The sequence below is a fragment of the Hippocampus bargibanti genome, linkage group LG14 (genome assembly GCF_051943395.1).
Source record: "Hippocampus bargibanti isolate YZ-2025 linkage group LG14, ASM5194339v1, whole genome shotgun sequence".
Lineage (NCBI taxonomy): Eukaryota > Metazoa > Chordata > Actinopteri > Syngnathiformes > Syngnathidae > Hippocampus > Hippocampus bargibanti.
Genome location: NC_142747.1, coordinates 549,834 through 565,463, shown reverse-complemented (window position 1 = coordinate 565,463; position 15,630 = coordinate 549,834). Strand labels below are relative to the sequence as shown.

The window sequence follows — 15,630 nt, the reverse complement described above, 5'->3', positions numbered from 1 at the left end:
AAGCTGCCATTTGCAATGGAGCAGAGCAGTATGGCGCCAGCCGGACGTGAACGAGGAGCTCCCCGGAGTGCGCAAATCCCAGCTTGGATAACCGCTGTCATCCCCTCAGCCTGACAATGGGTAGAAAGTTGTTTCCAGTGGTGAAAGAGAGCAATCGTCATCATAGTGGAGCAAACCTATTGGACAAACACTCAGCTGCTGGAACGAGGAGCTATCCGGAGTTAGCGATGGATAACCGCTGTCATTCATCCGCAAGTTCGTAACTCTTCATCTTGAAAGTTTAAACAACGTTTTGCATGCAAAACCAATAAACAATCTGCATTGATGTTGACATCTTGTAGCTTATTATTTGTTATTCGTGTCCTGCAATGCCACACATCACCGAAGTGGATGCTGTATTGCTTATTCATGGAGCTTCATCTATGCTTCATATGTCGTGTCCGTCACCAGTTTCGTCACTTTGCTTTTACACGGCTCGAATTGATACGGAAGGACTTATTTCATCGATGGCAAACACTGATGCTTTCCTCTTCAGAACTATTTGAATCATATTCATAACTGGAGGAGAAATGATCTTTTCCCGAATCTGAACTCTGAAGCCATTGTTTTGATTCTGGAGCAAGGCAGTTTGTGAAGGAGTATCCTGACGAGACGTCACGAACTGGGGGCGGGACTTTCTGAATCTCTCCAGTTTTGAGCTCATTAGTGCAGTTTTGGGCAACTTTAAGTCATTTTTATTGGCAGTTTGCGTTTGACTAAAAATATCAGCCTGCGTGTTTTGGGTATTTTAGATGATATAAAACGTTTTTTTTTCTGATGTCAGTTAGGAGACAAAAAAATGGTGTCGGTTGTCCTTTAACGCTTTTCCCTGAACATGAGTTCACTGATTCCTTTGACGAGAGCCCCACCTACTGGATGTGGTGGGAACATACTTGCATACGGTACTATATGACTCAGCATTATTCAGACTTGATGTTAGTTTTATTCCCTGGTGCTTTCGATTTCCTATATATGATAGTTGTCCATGTTCAGAGCTTTGTTACAGCTTCAGCTGTTGTTAAAGCGCTATTTAAATCAATATGTATTCTATTGTATTGCATTTCTTTTGGGTTTGCTTTTTCTTTTTTTGGCATGGCGTGTGAATCAGATGGCAGACATGTGCGAGTATATCTCAGTGGCGTTGGTGTGATCGCATTTCAGTGGTGTATGTACTCGATGTGAAGCATCAATTTCTCATGCGGTTTCTCTTCATGAGGGTCACGGCTCGCTGGAGTCTATCTCAGCTGCGTTTGGGCAGAAAGCGGGATACCCCTGAACCGGTCCCCAGCTTTCTAAATTGCCTGTAGTTGTGATTGTGAGTGCAACTCGTTCATGTGCGCCCTGTTTTTCCCCCTTTAATACATTTCTTTTATTTGAGCACGGTGATGTTATTTATTTCTTTATTTATATTTATTGTGCGTCTCACTCATTTTTGAGAAATACTTTGGCTTTCTATGTTCCTGCTCTGTTTGTTGTGTTATCATTTTGCTCATTCGGTGCCGGCACATAGAAACACCTTCATGCACCTTAAGGAAGCGACACCTCCTCTCTGTTGTTGATTTTTATTCATTATTCAGGAGAACCTGAGCCTGATGAGAAAGGAGGGGACCGAACCCGAACGCAGCCAACTGGACCAATGGAAAGATAAAGTGGACCCGAAGACGACCACCTTGCTCATGGTGCTACATCAGGGCTGGAAAAAAGATGACAACATCGACTGCATCTCGAGGTATGTACTTTTGTGTATGTCATATCTTTGCCTCCTATCCTGTTGTCATACAGAAGGTATAGCGTATTAATTAGCTTTTGTTTGTGCATGGTTCGTTTCGGCTTATTTGTCAGTTTCCATAATGAACAGCCATAACAACAAACCCTACCACATTCTTTTCAACGGTTTCTTCTTTGCACATCTTTTTTTGTAGCAACCAGTAAAGGCATTCCTCTTCGCCCCCCCCCCCCCCCGCCCCCCATCTGAAGAAAAATATAGAAATAAATCAATTGATAAACCACCATGGACATAATGAGGTCTCGAAGTATTTTTCATTTCAGCACGGTCTCTCCGCAACCTCCATGAGAATGACAATTGACAGGTGGGAATTTCGCACAGCGTTTGCACACTCACGAGTCAAGCTAACATGAGGAGGCCTGATGTCTGTTAATTATTCATCATGTGCAAATCCAAAAGCATCTTGCTATGGTATCGATAACCTGCTGGTCTCGCTCCTTCGTCCGTCCCACTCCGAATACTGTGGAGATGTGGCATGAATTGCTCGTCGATTGGGAAACTTGGTTGAGAGCGACTTGGTTGATGTCAACTGTTTGCAGAAAATAAGAGAAATGTTTATTGTACTCGCGTTTCGCTTCATCGCAAAATCTAAGAAATGACTTGTATTCTTCAAACTTCAGTCTTTCGCAGTGGCAAATGTCAAGCCACTGTCGGCATTGTTGTCATACATGCATTGGCCGCTAGAGGGAGCATGTACGTTACTCGCCATTTTCTGCATTCCCCCCAAAATTGGTTGAAGGGGAGGCCCTCTTTTTGTACAAATGATTCATTGTCAACTGTCTCATTTGACAGCATGAATTTACTGCTTCATTCTTGCTACCCGCTGTGAGGATGCCCCCCCCCCCCCCTAAAAAAACCATCACACTTGAGAGGAGTGTATTGGAAAGGCAACATGTTCCGAGGTGTCACTGTGGAAACAAAAATACGCCTTCACGCACACACGCACACATACGATTTGTTTTGCTGATCGGGGTCAGGGGAAGACAAAAAGTGGTTGTTGACTGCTGCAAGTTTTGACAGTAATGGCTGTGTGTAGAGATTGTATTTATTTAGTTTTTTATGATCTATTTTAAATGAATGTATCATTTCTTACAGTACGGTAGGTAATCAATGTTTGTGAGTCCCTATGGCTTCTGCCATTTTCAGTCCAGCAAGTCCAGCATTTTGCATCTTGTTTGCGGCTAGGGTGTGCACCGTTTCCACTCGTCAAATAGCGCAAGACAAATACAGGATATGTATTCAGCAATGCCTGGTGGGCACCTCCGCCTAGTCATAGGCGGAGGTGTTGCTCTTTTTCTCCCTCCCTCTCCCTTTTTCATTTTTTTTCGTCTTCACTTCTCGCCTTTTGGCCCCAAAGAGAGAAGGGGCTGTCCAAGTCATTTAATACCTGTCCGATTCATGCCTTTTAGGAGGCGGGTGGGGGGGCGACTAGGTTGCTCAACCGCCCTGACAAGCGGTAACGTTAGCACACGCGAGCAGGCAGCGAGAGAGAGAGAGGCGGCAAGCAGGAAGAGAGGAAAGAAGACGAAGGCAACGTATCCTCCTCGCATGGAAGAATGATGGAAGTGACCCGGGGCTCGCCGCCCGCCGACATGAGCTCGGCGGGCCGGACAGGACCGGGAACGGTGACACCGTGCCTGCGGGATGAAGTGGTCCAAGGGCGCCGTGCCAATTTGGACGCTTTCCCGCCGCGGGACTCGAGAGGGAAGTTTAAAAAGATGCGGCAGAAGAAGAGGCCCACCATCCTTGAAAGTAGGTCCACGTGCATTTGGAAACGGCGCACTCGTTGAGTTTGGTTGGCAACTCTGCGCTCATTTCAAAATTGAGAGCCCCTTTTTGACAAACAAACCATACTTGAAATCATTTTGGGAAAACAGCTGATACTCTGTGTGCCCGCCACCCATCCCAGCACGATGGGGGACAGAGCTTTCAGCTGCTCTGCCCCCAAACTCTGGAACTCACTTCCTCCCAACATTGGTAACATGGATTCTCTTCCAACCTTCACATCCCATCTCAAGAGCCACACATTTAAAATTGCATTTTCTGTGTCGCTCTTTCTCTTGTATCATTGTACAGTAAAGTCTCGTTATATCGATATTCAAGGGAGTCCGAAAAAATATCGATATAACCGGGACTATCGATATATCCGACCCTGCGCGCATGTAATTTTCTCCGTGCGTGCATAGAAATAGTATCGATACAACCGGGACTATCGATATATCCGATATCGATATAACGAGACTTTACTGTATTTTATTTATTGTATTCTATTTGTGATTGTATTTTATTGATTATAGTACCTCGCACTTGTGTCGACTAGATGTGAGTATACAAGCTGCGTCTGAAATAATGTCTGCCCGGACGCCCCGCCACTTTTACGTCAGACGTACAATTTACAGAATGTCTCCGTCCGGGTGGCCGACAACTTCCCCCCCTCCAAAAAATATTTAAAAAATATATATATATTTTTTTTTTTCAAATCAAACGTTTGCTTTATTACAATTTCGAAATCTTCGTTCGGTTTGGAAATTTTGGAATTTCGGTTTGTTTGGCAATTTGCATACTCAGCAGCCAATCCGAAGCCTGCATCGAATAACTTTGTGCTTCCGGGTGCATTTGCATATCATTTTTCAAAGTAGACACACAGAGAACGCAAGAAAAATGGATATGTGGTGAGAAATCAAGCCAAAACCTCAGCCCTAGAAGAAAGATTCAAAAGAAGCTAACCAAATTTATGACGCTACAAAACGTAAATGTACATTTAAAGCATGGTGGAAAGAGGAGTTGACGTGGCTTGTAGCAGACGACGCAAAGAAAACATTGCATTGTGCAACATGCCAAACAGTGGATGGACAAACCACAACTTGAGCAAAATCATCAGCAAGGCATATTTACGATAAACTAAGCAAGGGAGCATTTGTGCGAGGTACGTCAATTAGTGTTGTTCTGTTATATATTCTGATTATCAATCCTAAATACTTTGCAACAATGTTTTTTGTGATTAGTCGTCTTATTGTGTTTCAAGTTGTGAAAAATGGGGCAGGCAACTTTATGGATGGGCAGGCAACTTTTCAGAGTTGTCTGCCCCGGTGTCCGCTAACTTTTTCTCATGAGTTTCAGACACTGATACAATTATGAATAAGATGTCATTCCCCAAATATTGGCTTGTCTTTAATCTGGCCTATTAGGGCAACTTCCTAAAAATGTATCCAAATTGTTCATTTTCAAAGGTCAAAAAGAAGAAACATTGTAAGCATTTCCTTGTTACGAAAACATCTTGGTGACAAAAGGTCGTCCCCCCCCCCCCACTTTTAGACAAGGCTCTGGCCTGACTAAACAAATAATAATAATAATAATAATACATTTGATTTCTAAGCGCCTTTCAAAACTCTCAAGGTCACTTTACAGTCACTGGAAAAGCTTTTCTGTGGGTGAGCAGCGGTAGCCACAGGCGCCAGCGTTCACTCAACCCGGAAGAACTCAAATAGGTAGAAAGCGAGCTAGCTAGCTAATAGATAGCGAGCTGGATAGCGAGCTAGATAGCTGATAGATAGCGAGCCAGCCAGCTAGATAGCTAATAGATAGCAAATAGCTAGCTAGCTAGGGAGCCAGATAGACAGAAAATTGAAAGAATTGGAGTTTTTATGTTTATGTTTGTTAAGTAATTATAAGTGCCTTGCATGCCGGGTCCGAGAGGACATTAATTTCATCTGTGCTGTATGTCATGCATATTAGCATATTTGACAATAAAGCTGACTTTGACTTTGACTTTGACAGCTAATAGAAAGTTGCTCACGTCATCGTAATTGCTTGTCAACAAGATGGTGCCAAAGCACTACTATGACACTAGATAGGGCTTTGGTGACAGCGTTTTTTCACTTTATAATGGACCACTCCCGAGCCACTTTTCATGTTTACATTCTGACGGTATTGTGTGTTGCGTTTCACGTCTTTTACGTCTCTGAATAAGTGCAGTTGAGCTCAGCCCCTGCGAGGAAACGATGTAGCTGGCAGTGAATGCTGGGAAAATATGATTGGGGGAGGCTTTTGAGGGGCCTAAATCCCAAATTTCACCACAACTTAATTGAGCATTTTGTCCGAGGGCACCACACCCATTTCCATGTTCCCTTGTTCAACATAAAATTGCATAGTCGGGTAAAAGCGGCCCTTCCTTCAAGCCATTTTGCACTTCATCCATTGCGATGTTGCTACTCATCACTTAAAGGACAACCGACGCCTCTGGACAAGTTGTGTCCAGAATTTGTAAAATGGCTTCAAATGACTTCTACTGAGCGTATTTTACATAGATTCCACCACATAGAGCTGCTATATTTTACCTTTTAAGACTCGCGCTGAATATTCCGGAAGTCTTGTTTTTGAGTTGGTGACAAGTCCTCACCCTACGTCACTGAAGGAACGCCGCTCAGCGAGAAAGGACATACCTTGCATCACCTCAATGCATTTTGCGGTGCTTTGTTTGGTCTGAAAACTTCGTGTTGATGGCGAAATTAGAAGGAAAACACATAAATAATGTGATGGTGAATCCTTGTGTGTGGCACTGAGCATCTATTTGATATTCATTGACAAAAATTGTAAGGAATTAATCAGCCCGTTTCCACAGGGCTTTCCACTGAGCTTTGTCGCCCTCTTCTGCCTCTTTTCGGTGCTAAACCCCCCCCCCACACACACACACACACACACACACACATTCGGTGTTACTTTCTCTCTCAAACTTTGGAACTCACTTCCTCCCAACATTCGAAACATCGATTCTCTTCCCACCTTCTGAAAACCCTCCTATTTAAAATGGCATGTTCTGTGTAGCTCTCTCTCGTTTCTATTTATAATTTTATTTTATTTATTGCATTCTATTTGTGATTGTATTTTATTTACTATAGTACCTCTGCTTGTCTGTGACTGTAAAGTGTCCTTGAGAGCTTTGAAAGGCGCTTACAATGTACTGTATTATTATTATTATTATTATTATTATTATTATTATTATTATTATTATTATTATTATTAAACACAAATGGCGAAGTTGCTCTATTCAGGCTGTGACTTGACTGCGTTAAATGTCGCCACAAATTCCCAAAGAGCGATTCCCTCTTTAGTTGGTTATAAAAAATGATGTCATATTGTCGGAATTTAAACACCGCGTGCAACCTTTTTTATCCCTTTTATTCATTTTCCATTTCGTTGTGGAACCCGAGTCTGTGAACCTTGTGTGTTAACAAAGGTGCTGTGTCTGTACATTATTCATTCATGTCAGTGTCTGACGTAAAAACCTGACATCATAAAGCTGCCGGCAGGGTGTTCCTACTGATTACCTAATCCGACACGCAAGTGTTTACTACCCTTGAGTTCTACTCCAGTGCGTATATTTATAGTCTTGTGGCTGTGACAAGAATCCATCTTCTCCCCTTCCAGGTCTGGGCCAACCCTGGACATGCTGGTCTAGTTAAAAGGTTCTGACCCACTCCCTACGAATGGGTGCGCATTCCGTTGTGGACATGAATGCGATTGTTGATTCGCTTCTCAGGGGAAAGTACATTTATTTGAGTTGCCTAAAAAACAACATTTTTCAAAATCTGACGGTTTGTTGGAGCAGAAAGAGAATATGTACCACTTTCATAACCTTTGTATTTTCATCTCTTAAGAATATGTAAAAAAAAAAATCCAATTCAATTTGCAGTATTGATGATTGATTCTGCATAGGATAGGATCAGGAATGACTATATCAGAGGGCCAACTCATATGAGAGGCTTTGGAGAGAAAGTCAGACTGAGATGGTTTGGACATGTCCAGGGAGAGAGAGAGCGACTATATCGGGAGAGGATGTTGAGCCTTGAACTGCCAGGCAGGAGACGGAGAGGAATCAACTTTAAAAATGTTCTTTATACATTTAAAGCTATCCATAACCTTGGCCCACCTTACCTATCTGACCTTCTTCAAATTTCTATTCCCTCTCAGTCCCTCAGATCCTCTTCCTCCCTCCACTTCACCCTGCCCGTCTCAGCATGATGAGGGAAAAACACCTCATGCGATTGAGTCAGGCTCAATTAGCTTTTGATGTCCAAATGGGCAACTGGAAACAAAAGAAATGGGAAGAAAGTGATTAGTTCCAAAATGTTGCGATTAAAGGACAATCGCATTGGGATGAAAAATCTGGCAAGAACGAGGAATGAGGCAGAATGATGGTTTAAATGGACAAAACGAGGCCTGCTGCCCCCACCCAAGATGGCGCGGGGGAGCATCCGGCGTTCGCAGTGGTGGTGAGAGTGAGAGAGCGCCGCTATGCTGTTGGGAGAGCATTCATTAACATCGCTGGATGTGACGTGGAAGAATGAAACGAAAAAGAATAATAAAACAATGTTTACAATGTGTTTGGATTGTGGATTTCCCGAACAAAAGTGTTTTGATCTGCAGTGGCACACTTGAAATTGAACAAAATCCATAAAGAGATGCTGCTAAAATCAAAGTCACAGTCAGTTTTATTGTCAAATATGCTAATATTCATGACATACAGCACTGATGAAATTACTGTCCTCTCGGACCCAGCGTGCAAAGCACTTAAAATGTCGATAAAAAAGACATACAATTGACAACAGACAATACATGTAATTTCTGAATGTAAAGTGAGGTAGTGACGTCTGTCAAGTGAGGTAGTTAGTGTAGCAATGCAAAAACAAAAAAAGGTTGAAGTGAGTTCTTGAAGAAAAAGAATAGAGTTCAGGTTGATAGTACAGCGTGTAGCGTGTACTCAGAATTCGGTGAGTGTGGCAGTAGGAAGGAGCAGGGGGGGCAGAGCTGGGAGGGAGTTGAGTCTCCGGACTGCCTGGTGGCAGAAACTGACCTTGAGCCTGCTGGTCTTGGCTCGGAGACTCCGCAGTCTCCTACCCGATGGCAGCAGACTGAAGAGGCTGTGGGAGGGGTGGGTGGGATCGCCAGAGATCCTGATGGCTCTGCGGGTGAGGCGGGTGTTGTAAATGTCCTGAAGGGGGGGGGGGGGGGCACCGATGATCTTCTCAGCTGTCCTCACGATGCGCTGCAGTCTTACGTCCCACTTTGTTGGGATGTTGTTTGCACCTTTTGCACTTCCCAGTTTATTTTTTATTCATAAAATGTCAGAATACCACAAATCCATTGATGCCTTTCTGTGGTCCCGATATTGCAACCTAAATGAAGTTTTTATAGATTACGTCTGACGGGTCGCTACGTGTTGGCTTTGTTGTGCGGTCCTCAGGGGAGTCTACCGCCCTCATTTCGTTTTCATCATGGTTTCGCTGATGTCATGTCTCTGCCAGCCCCCCGATCTGATGGTGTGACCGTCATGTCAGTCGAGTGCCCACACATGTCGCAATGCTCATGGTGGGGCTAATTATAGCCACCGAGGTATGTCCTCGTAGCATCGCCACTCTTTGCCCGGGCTAAAAATTCCCACTTGACCTTCACTCCCGGAAGGCGGCGCAGGCTGGTCACAAGGCAAGAGGGGGAAGCCAAACACAGACCTCAGGGAAGGACTGAGACAGACGTGCGTTGTGTGGTCTTTCGTCTAGTCTGCCCTTGTTTCCGCACACCCACCATGGAAAGTATTCCCTGGGAGGACGCGGCCAGCTGACACACGGGATTTGGATATTGGCGCGTTTCCATTAGAATTTGGGAAGGGGGGGTTCGACCCCCGAGAGGGCATCTGGCTTCCCCGCCATGGACCCAACAGCCATGTGCTGGAGTAAAGCCGGCGTCATCAGCTTCATCAGGGGCCTCGGGAGGTGCTGAGAGAGGTCGTGCATGCTGATCATTCTTTGAAAAGCTCGATGGCACGCATGTGTCACGGGAAGACCCGGAAAACTCAGCCACATTTACACTGCAGTAGAGTTGCAAGATTGCATGCGTGTTTATGGCCCACACATTCATCTCAATTTAAAACATTGTTTTAAAATCTGGGCATTTTAAAACAACGTAAAATAGCTGAACATCGCTTCATATGTCGGAGAACGGAGATCATTCGCCACCTATATGTATGTTGACATTTTGGTGACAATTGAGCAGTTTTCTGACATTTAGTGATAAGAAGCTTACTTTTTCTGGGACTTAATCAAAGACGGGGTTTGTCATCATGACACGATGCGGTTGGTCGGATCAGTGAGATCTTTGGCTGCCCTCACAGGTCACTGAAATGAAATGAAAACAGCTGCTGCTGCCTAAAAAGCTTTTCCTTTCCTTCCTTGTCTTGTATCAAAGCGAAAGTCGTTGCCCTTTAGTCAGCATCTGTCAGGCGTGCTCATCCCATGTTTGGGCAAAACCTCCTTTGTGGTGCACCGAAGTCTCATTAGTTATTTGCATATATGAGTATCAGACATGTTCGATTGGACACTGTGGACAACACTCGAACCCAGAAAGACTGTGTTTTACTGCCGGCAGGAGACGTAGCCATTCATGACAGACGTCTGAATTCTGCAGCCCTCTGCCAAGCTATTTATTGAGACTGTATGCAAATTGAAGTGATGCATTAGTAACACATAGTTTTCTTGATTAGAATACCACGCCCCTGGAACGTTCTGAGCCCCAACAGCTGTAAGCAATAAAACATTGTCTCTTCCATGAATTGATAAATTTGTATCCTGGCTGTGAAGGACGTTTAAGTCGTAAATTGCTTCTGTGATAAAGGAGCATCCCAAGTCCTAAATTCTGTCCAAGACTCTCCTCGATGAAGATGACAGTTTAACTTGCTGTGTCTGTTGACCTGATTGACCCCAGGCTGTCTGTGCTTCAATTGTGTATTCGAGTCACACATGTTGACTAAGCATATAACTTTTAAATATGATAACTTCTTATTCTCGATCAATGATTATTGTTTTTTGCCATGAATTAATCGACTGACTCATCTATGCCACTTGAAAAAAAATTCACCCAAAACGCCAGTTTTACCCCCAATTTTTAAATTGGGTGAACACGTCTGAGTGTTCAGTTATTGAAACAATCACTAAACTGCAAAGTTTTGTCGACTGCAGTTGGCGATTATCAAAGTGTGCTCGCATGATGCAGACTCCCTCTAGTGGTGTGCAAAAGAATCACGAAATTGAATGTTCAAAATGTGGCGAATGTCACCGCATCTTCAAACACTTTCTTCATTCTTCATGTGTTGTCCCCGCAGCCTCGCCCGTGGGAAATGGCGACAATAAGCCGCCCCTCCCTCCGCTCTGCAGCCCTCAGGGGGAGAAGGGCCCGTCGCTCGCCATGCCCATCAGCGTGGACCCAGAGAGCAAGCCGGGTGAGTACGTCCTGAAGAGCCTCTTCGCCGCCTTCACCACTGTGTCGGAGAACAAGATCCGCGTCATCATGGCGGAGCCACTGGTAAGTCAGCAGACTGTTTCCAAAATATGAGACCAAATAAAAATAAAAATACAGGATCAGAAAAAAAAATGCGGAAAATGTTAGCATAACAACAGGTTAAAAAAAGCATCAGATTCAAAAAGCCTATAATAGTCCCACAATGTGGAAATTTGCAATCTACAGCAGCAAAATTGAAAGGGTTGGGGCGGGGGGGGGGGGGGGGTAAAAAGATAAAAACAAAGTATTCTATGCATCATACAAATAAAACAAATGCACAAAATAGTACATCTGTGTAAGCTCTCAGTCGTACAGGAGTGGTCCATCGATGAGAAGGTTTCTTGAAAAGGCAGTAAAAGAAGCTATTTTCAACGGCAAAACCCTTCAATAAATTGCCATGGCGGGGTGAGGTACAATTTGGCTTGTTAGGCAACATAGGCTTAGTTATGCTGATGAGGTGATACCAGAGCAAATGGGGCAATCAGGCCAGTCGTATACCCCATAATCAGGCAGGACAATAGAAGTAATCAGTGTAGCCTCAGGGAATAGTCCTCTGCTCCCCCCAACCTGAGAGCAGGGACCTATCATAGCAGAGAGTCACGTCTGGACAGTAAGGATATATATATATATATATATGATGTCCTTGATGTTGCGATATGTGATGACACGGGGGGGTTTGGGGAGAGAGAGGGTGATGGAAACATTGAACGAAACCAGGAAATGGTCTGTTATAGGAAGTTCATTAGCCGTGCAATTCTTTGGGATAAGGCCAGACATGCAAATGAGGTCCAGGGTGTGGTATTTTATGTGGGTGGGGAAGTCCGAGAATTGATGCAGACCAAAGCTGTCAAGTGAGGAGGTGAAGTCTTTAGTGAGGGGAAGAGTGGAATTGTCCATGTGGATGTTGAAGTCCCCGAGAATAATTACATTAGGTGACAGGGTGGAGAGGTGTGTGAGGACATCAGAGAATTCTTTTAGAAAGTCACAATGTGGTTTTGGTGCACAGTATACTTATAAATGAAATGTGTTATTATTATTATTATACAGTGGCTATGATGGTGGGTGAGGGTCCAGAAATTTTACATGCAAGGCATTCAAAAGATAGGGTTTCCTGGAGTGATTTTCCAGTTCTTGCGGTAAATTATCGCGAGACCACCTCCGCGGCCTGAGAGGCGGGGCTTAGAAATGTAAACAAAGTCTGGCGGAGTCGCGTCATTGAGCTCGGAGAAGTCTCCCGCCATTTGACAAGTCTCATTTATACAAAAAAAGTCAAGCTTACGGTCAATTAGAATGTCTTGGATAAGACACCCCTTTCCCATAAGCAAGCGGACGTTGAGGAGGCCGACGTTGACGCTTTATATATATTATATAGTTGAGATATATATATATATATATATATATATATATATATATATATATATATATATATATATATATACAGTAAAGTCTCGTTATATCGATATTCAAGGGAGTCCGAAGAAATATCGATATAACCGGCACTATCGATATATCCGACCCTGCGCGCATGTAATTTTCTCCGTGCGTGCATAGAAATAGTATCGATATAACCGGGACTATCGATATATCCGATATCGATATAACGAGACTTTACTGTAGTAGAATGGAAAGGGATTTGGGAAGTGTTAGGAGCTGCTGCAGAGGCAGCCCAACAGGGGGTGCCATGACGGGGAGAGCTTTCACAACAGCTGCAGCTGTAACAATGCACTTCACATCATTGTCAACACACAGCAAAATAATAAACATAACATAAAAACATGGACAGTTGTGCAATCTTAACAACTTTCCCCATGTACTACATGATGTTTGAGTACAAGACAAACACTTTCACATGAAGCAGGGCTAAATGACAGAGGAGAGGATGAAAGCCTCCTTTTCACCAGTGAATCAGACGTCATGATGAAATGTGCACATCTGGTAAAAGTTTTCAAAGCCAACACAAAGCTGTAGCATCCGTTGACAAAAGGAGATTGTCTCACATCTCCTGTCCCACATAAATCCGCTTTAATTCCAAGCCGCGACAGTTCCACATACGCATCGCTGCTCCTTCTCATCACGATCTCTTCATGGCGTTCATCCATCCAGCCGCACATTGTCCAACAGCACCAACCTTCCCGCTGAACAAAGCGAGACTTTGAAAATGCTGCCCATTACAGACGCAAAAAAGCACAATGGCCCCTGTGGTGTCCAGCGATGGCAGTCGAATGGCACCGACATTCCTTCCAATCAAAAACAGTGCTGGCATATTTGTCCTGCCGAGACGGCGCAACCGCTCAGAAGAGTCTCCTCCTTGATGAATGTCATGGCCAAAAATGCTGAGAAAAAAAACCATATCCGTTCCACACGACAACACAAAGTGACAAAAGAAAACACAAAGCAACAGAAAAACAACAAATAAAACAAAGCTCGTGAGAGCACTTGCCGACGGCTCCTTACTCGGGCGCCATCTTGGAAAAAAAAATTGAATACATAAATAAATAATATGCCATACATATACCATGCACAGCAACAATGCGGTCACATGTACATTGTCATATTGAAATATCATGTTCCATGCAAATATGGGGCTTGTTGACAAAGTGATTAAAGAGCAATTTTTCTTCTGAATCCATCCTCCATTAATTAATAAAGAGGACGTACAGATGTGAGTGGTGTTAAAGATATTGAGCGGCATGAATCCCTCGTGAAAGTCGCATGACATGATGGTGGACATTCATCACACGAGGAGCCGCTAATGACACAGCTTTCAGAGTGCTGCCATCCTGATCGATGCCACTTTCGGCACGCACAATCAGCTCATAAAAGTGGAATGGCTGATATGTACTCTCCCGTTTGAGAGAATAACTTTCTTTTTTTTGCTTTGCAGGAAAAGCCCTTGTCAAAATCTCTTCAGAGGGGCGAAGATCTTCAGTTTGACCAAGTGAGCATGGCTTCAATACTTGAATATTGGTTTCTCATCATTTCGTCCATTCCTTTATCCGGGATTTACCACGGAAAATCTTCTTTTTAATGACAAGGACAGGGAGGAGGATTGTCCGCCGACCTGCGGATTTCCAACTTTTTTAGACCGAATAAAACGAAATATGTATTCTCACTTTTTCACTGTTCCTGTTTCGGCTTGTGTTGGCGGAGAGCGCAATTTCCATTGGATGATACTGACGCCGGTTGGCGGAAAGCGCCATTTTGATTGGATGATCTTGATTTAGGTGCCGTTGATGTCGAAGCAGGTAAACGCCCCCTTTTGAATAAGCGGACGAGTAAAAAAAATAAATCAAGTTGATTTGCCTTTGTGGAGAGAACGCGTTCTAATTTGATACATTCTAATTTGCAAGGAAACAATAGCATCGATGAAACAGTCGAATGTCAGTGGCACTATGACAAGCCTCATGCTAACGTTAGCATCAATAAACTACTGTCAGAGGCAGCAGAAAGCAAGCCTGCAAGCTAATGAGCAGTGTTACGCAAGGTTACTGCTAGCTGGCCTGCACACTGCTCATTAGCTTGCACGCTTGCTTTCTGCTGCCTTTTTTGTCAGACTTTTTTTCTTATTTGTCATTCTCATCCCTGCAAAGAGGAAGGTCTCGGGTGCATCGTTTAAGAGTGCCAACTGCATTTGGGATGATGCCTGAAAAAGGCCCCCATCCCAAAGAAAAATGTTTGTGAGCCACAGGAGGGCAAGGCATGTTTACCTTGAGCCTTGGCGCTAGTCCGAGGTGTGTCGGCGTGTCTGCGCAGAGAGCCTCCTTTCACGCCGGCCCACAGCGTCGCATTTGTGCCTGCGCACAGAGCCCGAATTCTTCTCCAGGCCTCGCGCTCAATGAAGGCTCCGCTTGTCTGCCCGCGCCCTCCTCCCAGCAGACTCTCCACCCTTCCTCTGTGCTCTGAACGCACCCGTTCCTTCCTTTCCCTCACCGCCACCCTCCTACAGTTGTTGCAGGCATTTTACGTACGGGCACCTTGACTCCCTTCTTAGCCGCGACAACCTGGCCCTTCACTTGAAACCAAGACACTCAACCGCTCATTCAAATGTGTGTTAGTTGACTGTGTGAAAAATTTAGCTTACAGCTGACGCCATCTTGTAAAGGTTCGCTCCAATGGCTTTTTCCATGAGGTTTCTTCAGCCGTCATCTGTACTTCTTTCCCGACTGTCCAGACGTGGCGGTGCCAGACTCTGCTACGATAGGTCCCTGCTCTCAGGTTAGGGGAGCAGAGGACTATTCCCTGAGGCTACACTGATTACTTCTATTGTCCTGCCTGATTATGGGGTCTACGACTGGCCTGATTACAAATTACAATTGTACAGAGCAATACATTGGGGAGACTAAACACATTCTCAAAAAAGACGATCAACATCGCAGTGGGCTTCAATCTGCAGGACATATGCACCTAAAGTAAGTAACCACTCATTTGACGACAATGAGGTTAAAATCTTAGCAAAAGGATATCGATGGTTTGAA

General features: G+C 44.2%; 1 protein-coding gene across 3 annotated transcripts in view; it reads left to right on the top strand.

Moving 5' to 3' along the window:
• The first annotated feature begins 1,201 nt into the window (after positions 1 to 1,201).
• Positions 1,202 to 15,630, top strand: part of LOC148887954 (protein furry homolog) — a 56,615-nt gene continuing 42,186 nt past the window's right edge. For 2 of the 3 annotated variants that reach the window (XM_089013228.1, XM_089013226.1), the window contains exons 1-3: positions 3,182 to 3,577; positions 10,980 to 11,179; positions 14,040 to 14,093. In XM_089013228.1, the coding sequence (XP_088869354.1) occupies positions 3,382 to 3,577; positions 10,980 to 11,179; positions 14,040 to 14,093 (450 nt within the window). In that variant the 5' untranslated portion in view covers positions 3,182 to 3,381. Of the gene's footprint in view, positions 1,355 to 1,616; positions 1,769 to 3,181; positions 3,578 to 10,979; positions 11,180 to 14,039; positions 14,094 to 15,630 lie in introns of those variants that run through there. The other variant, XM_089013227.1, reaches the window with a different exon arrangement.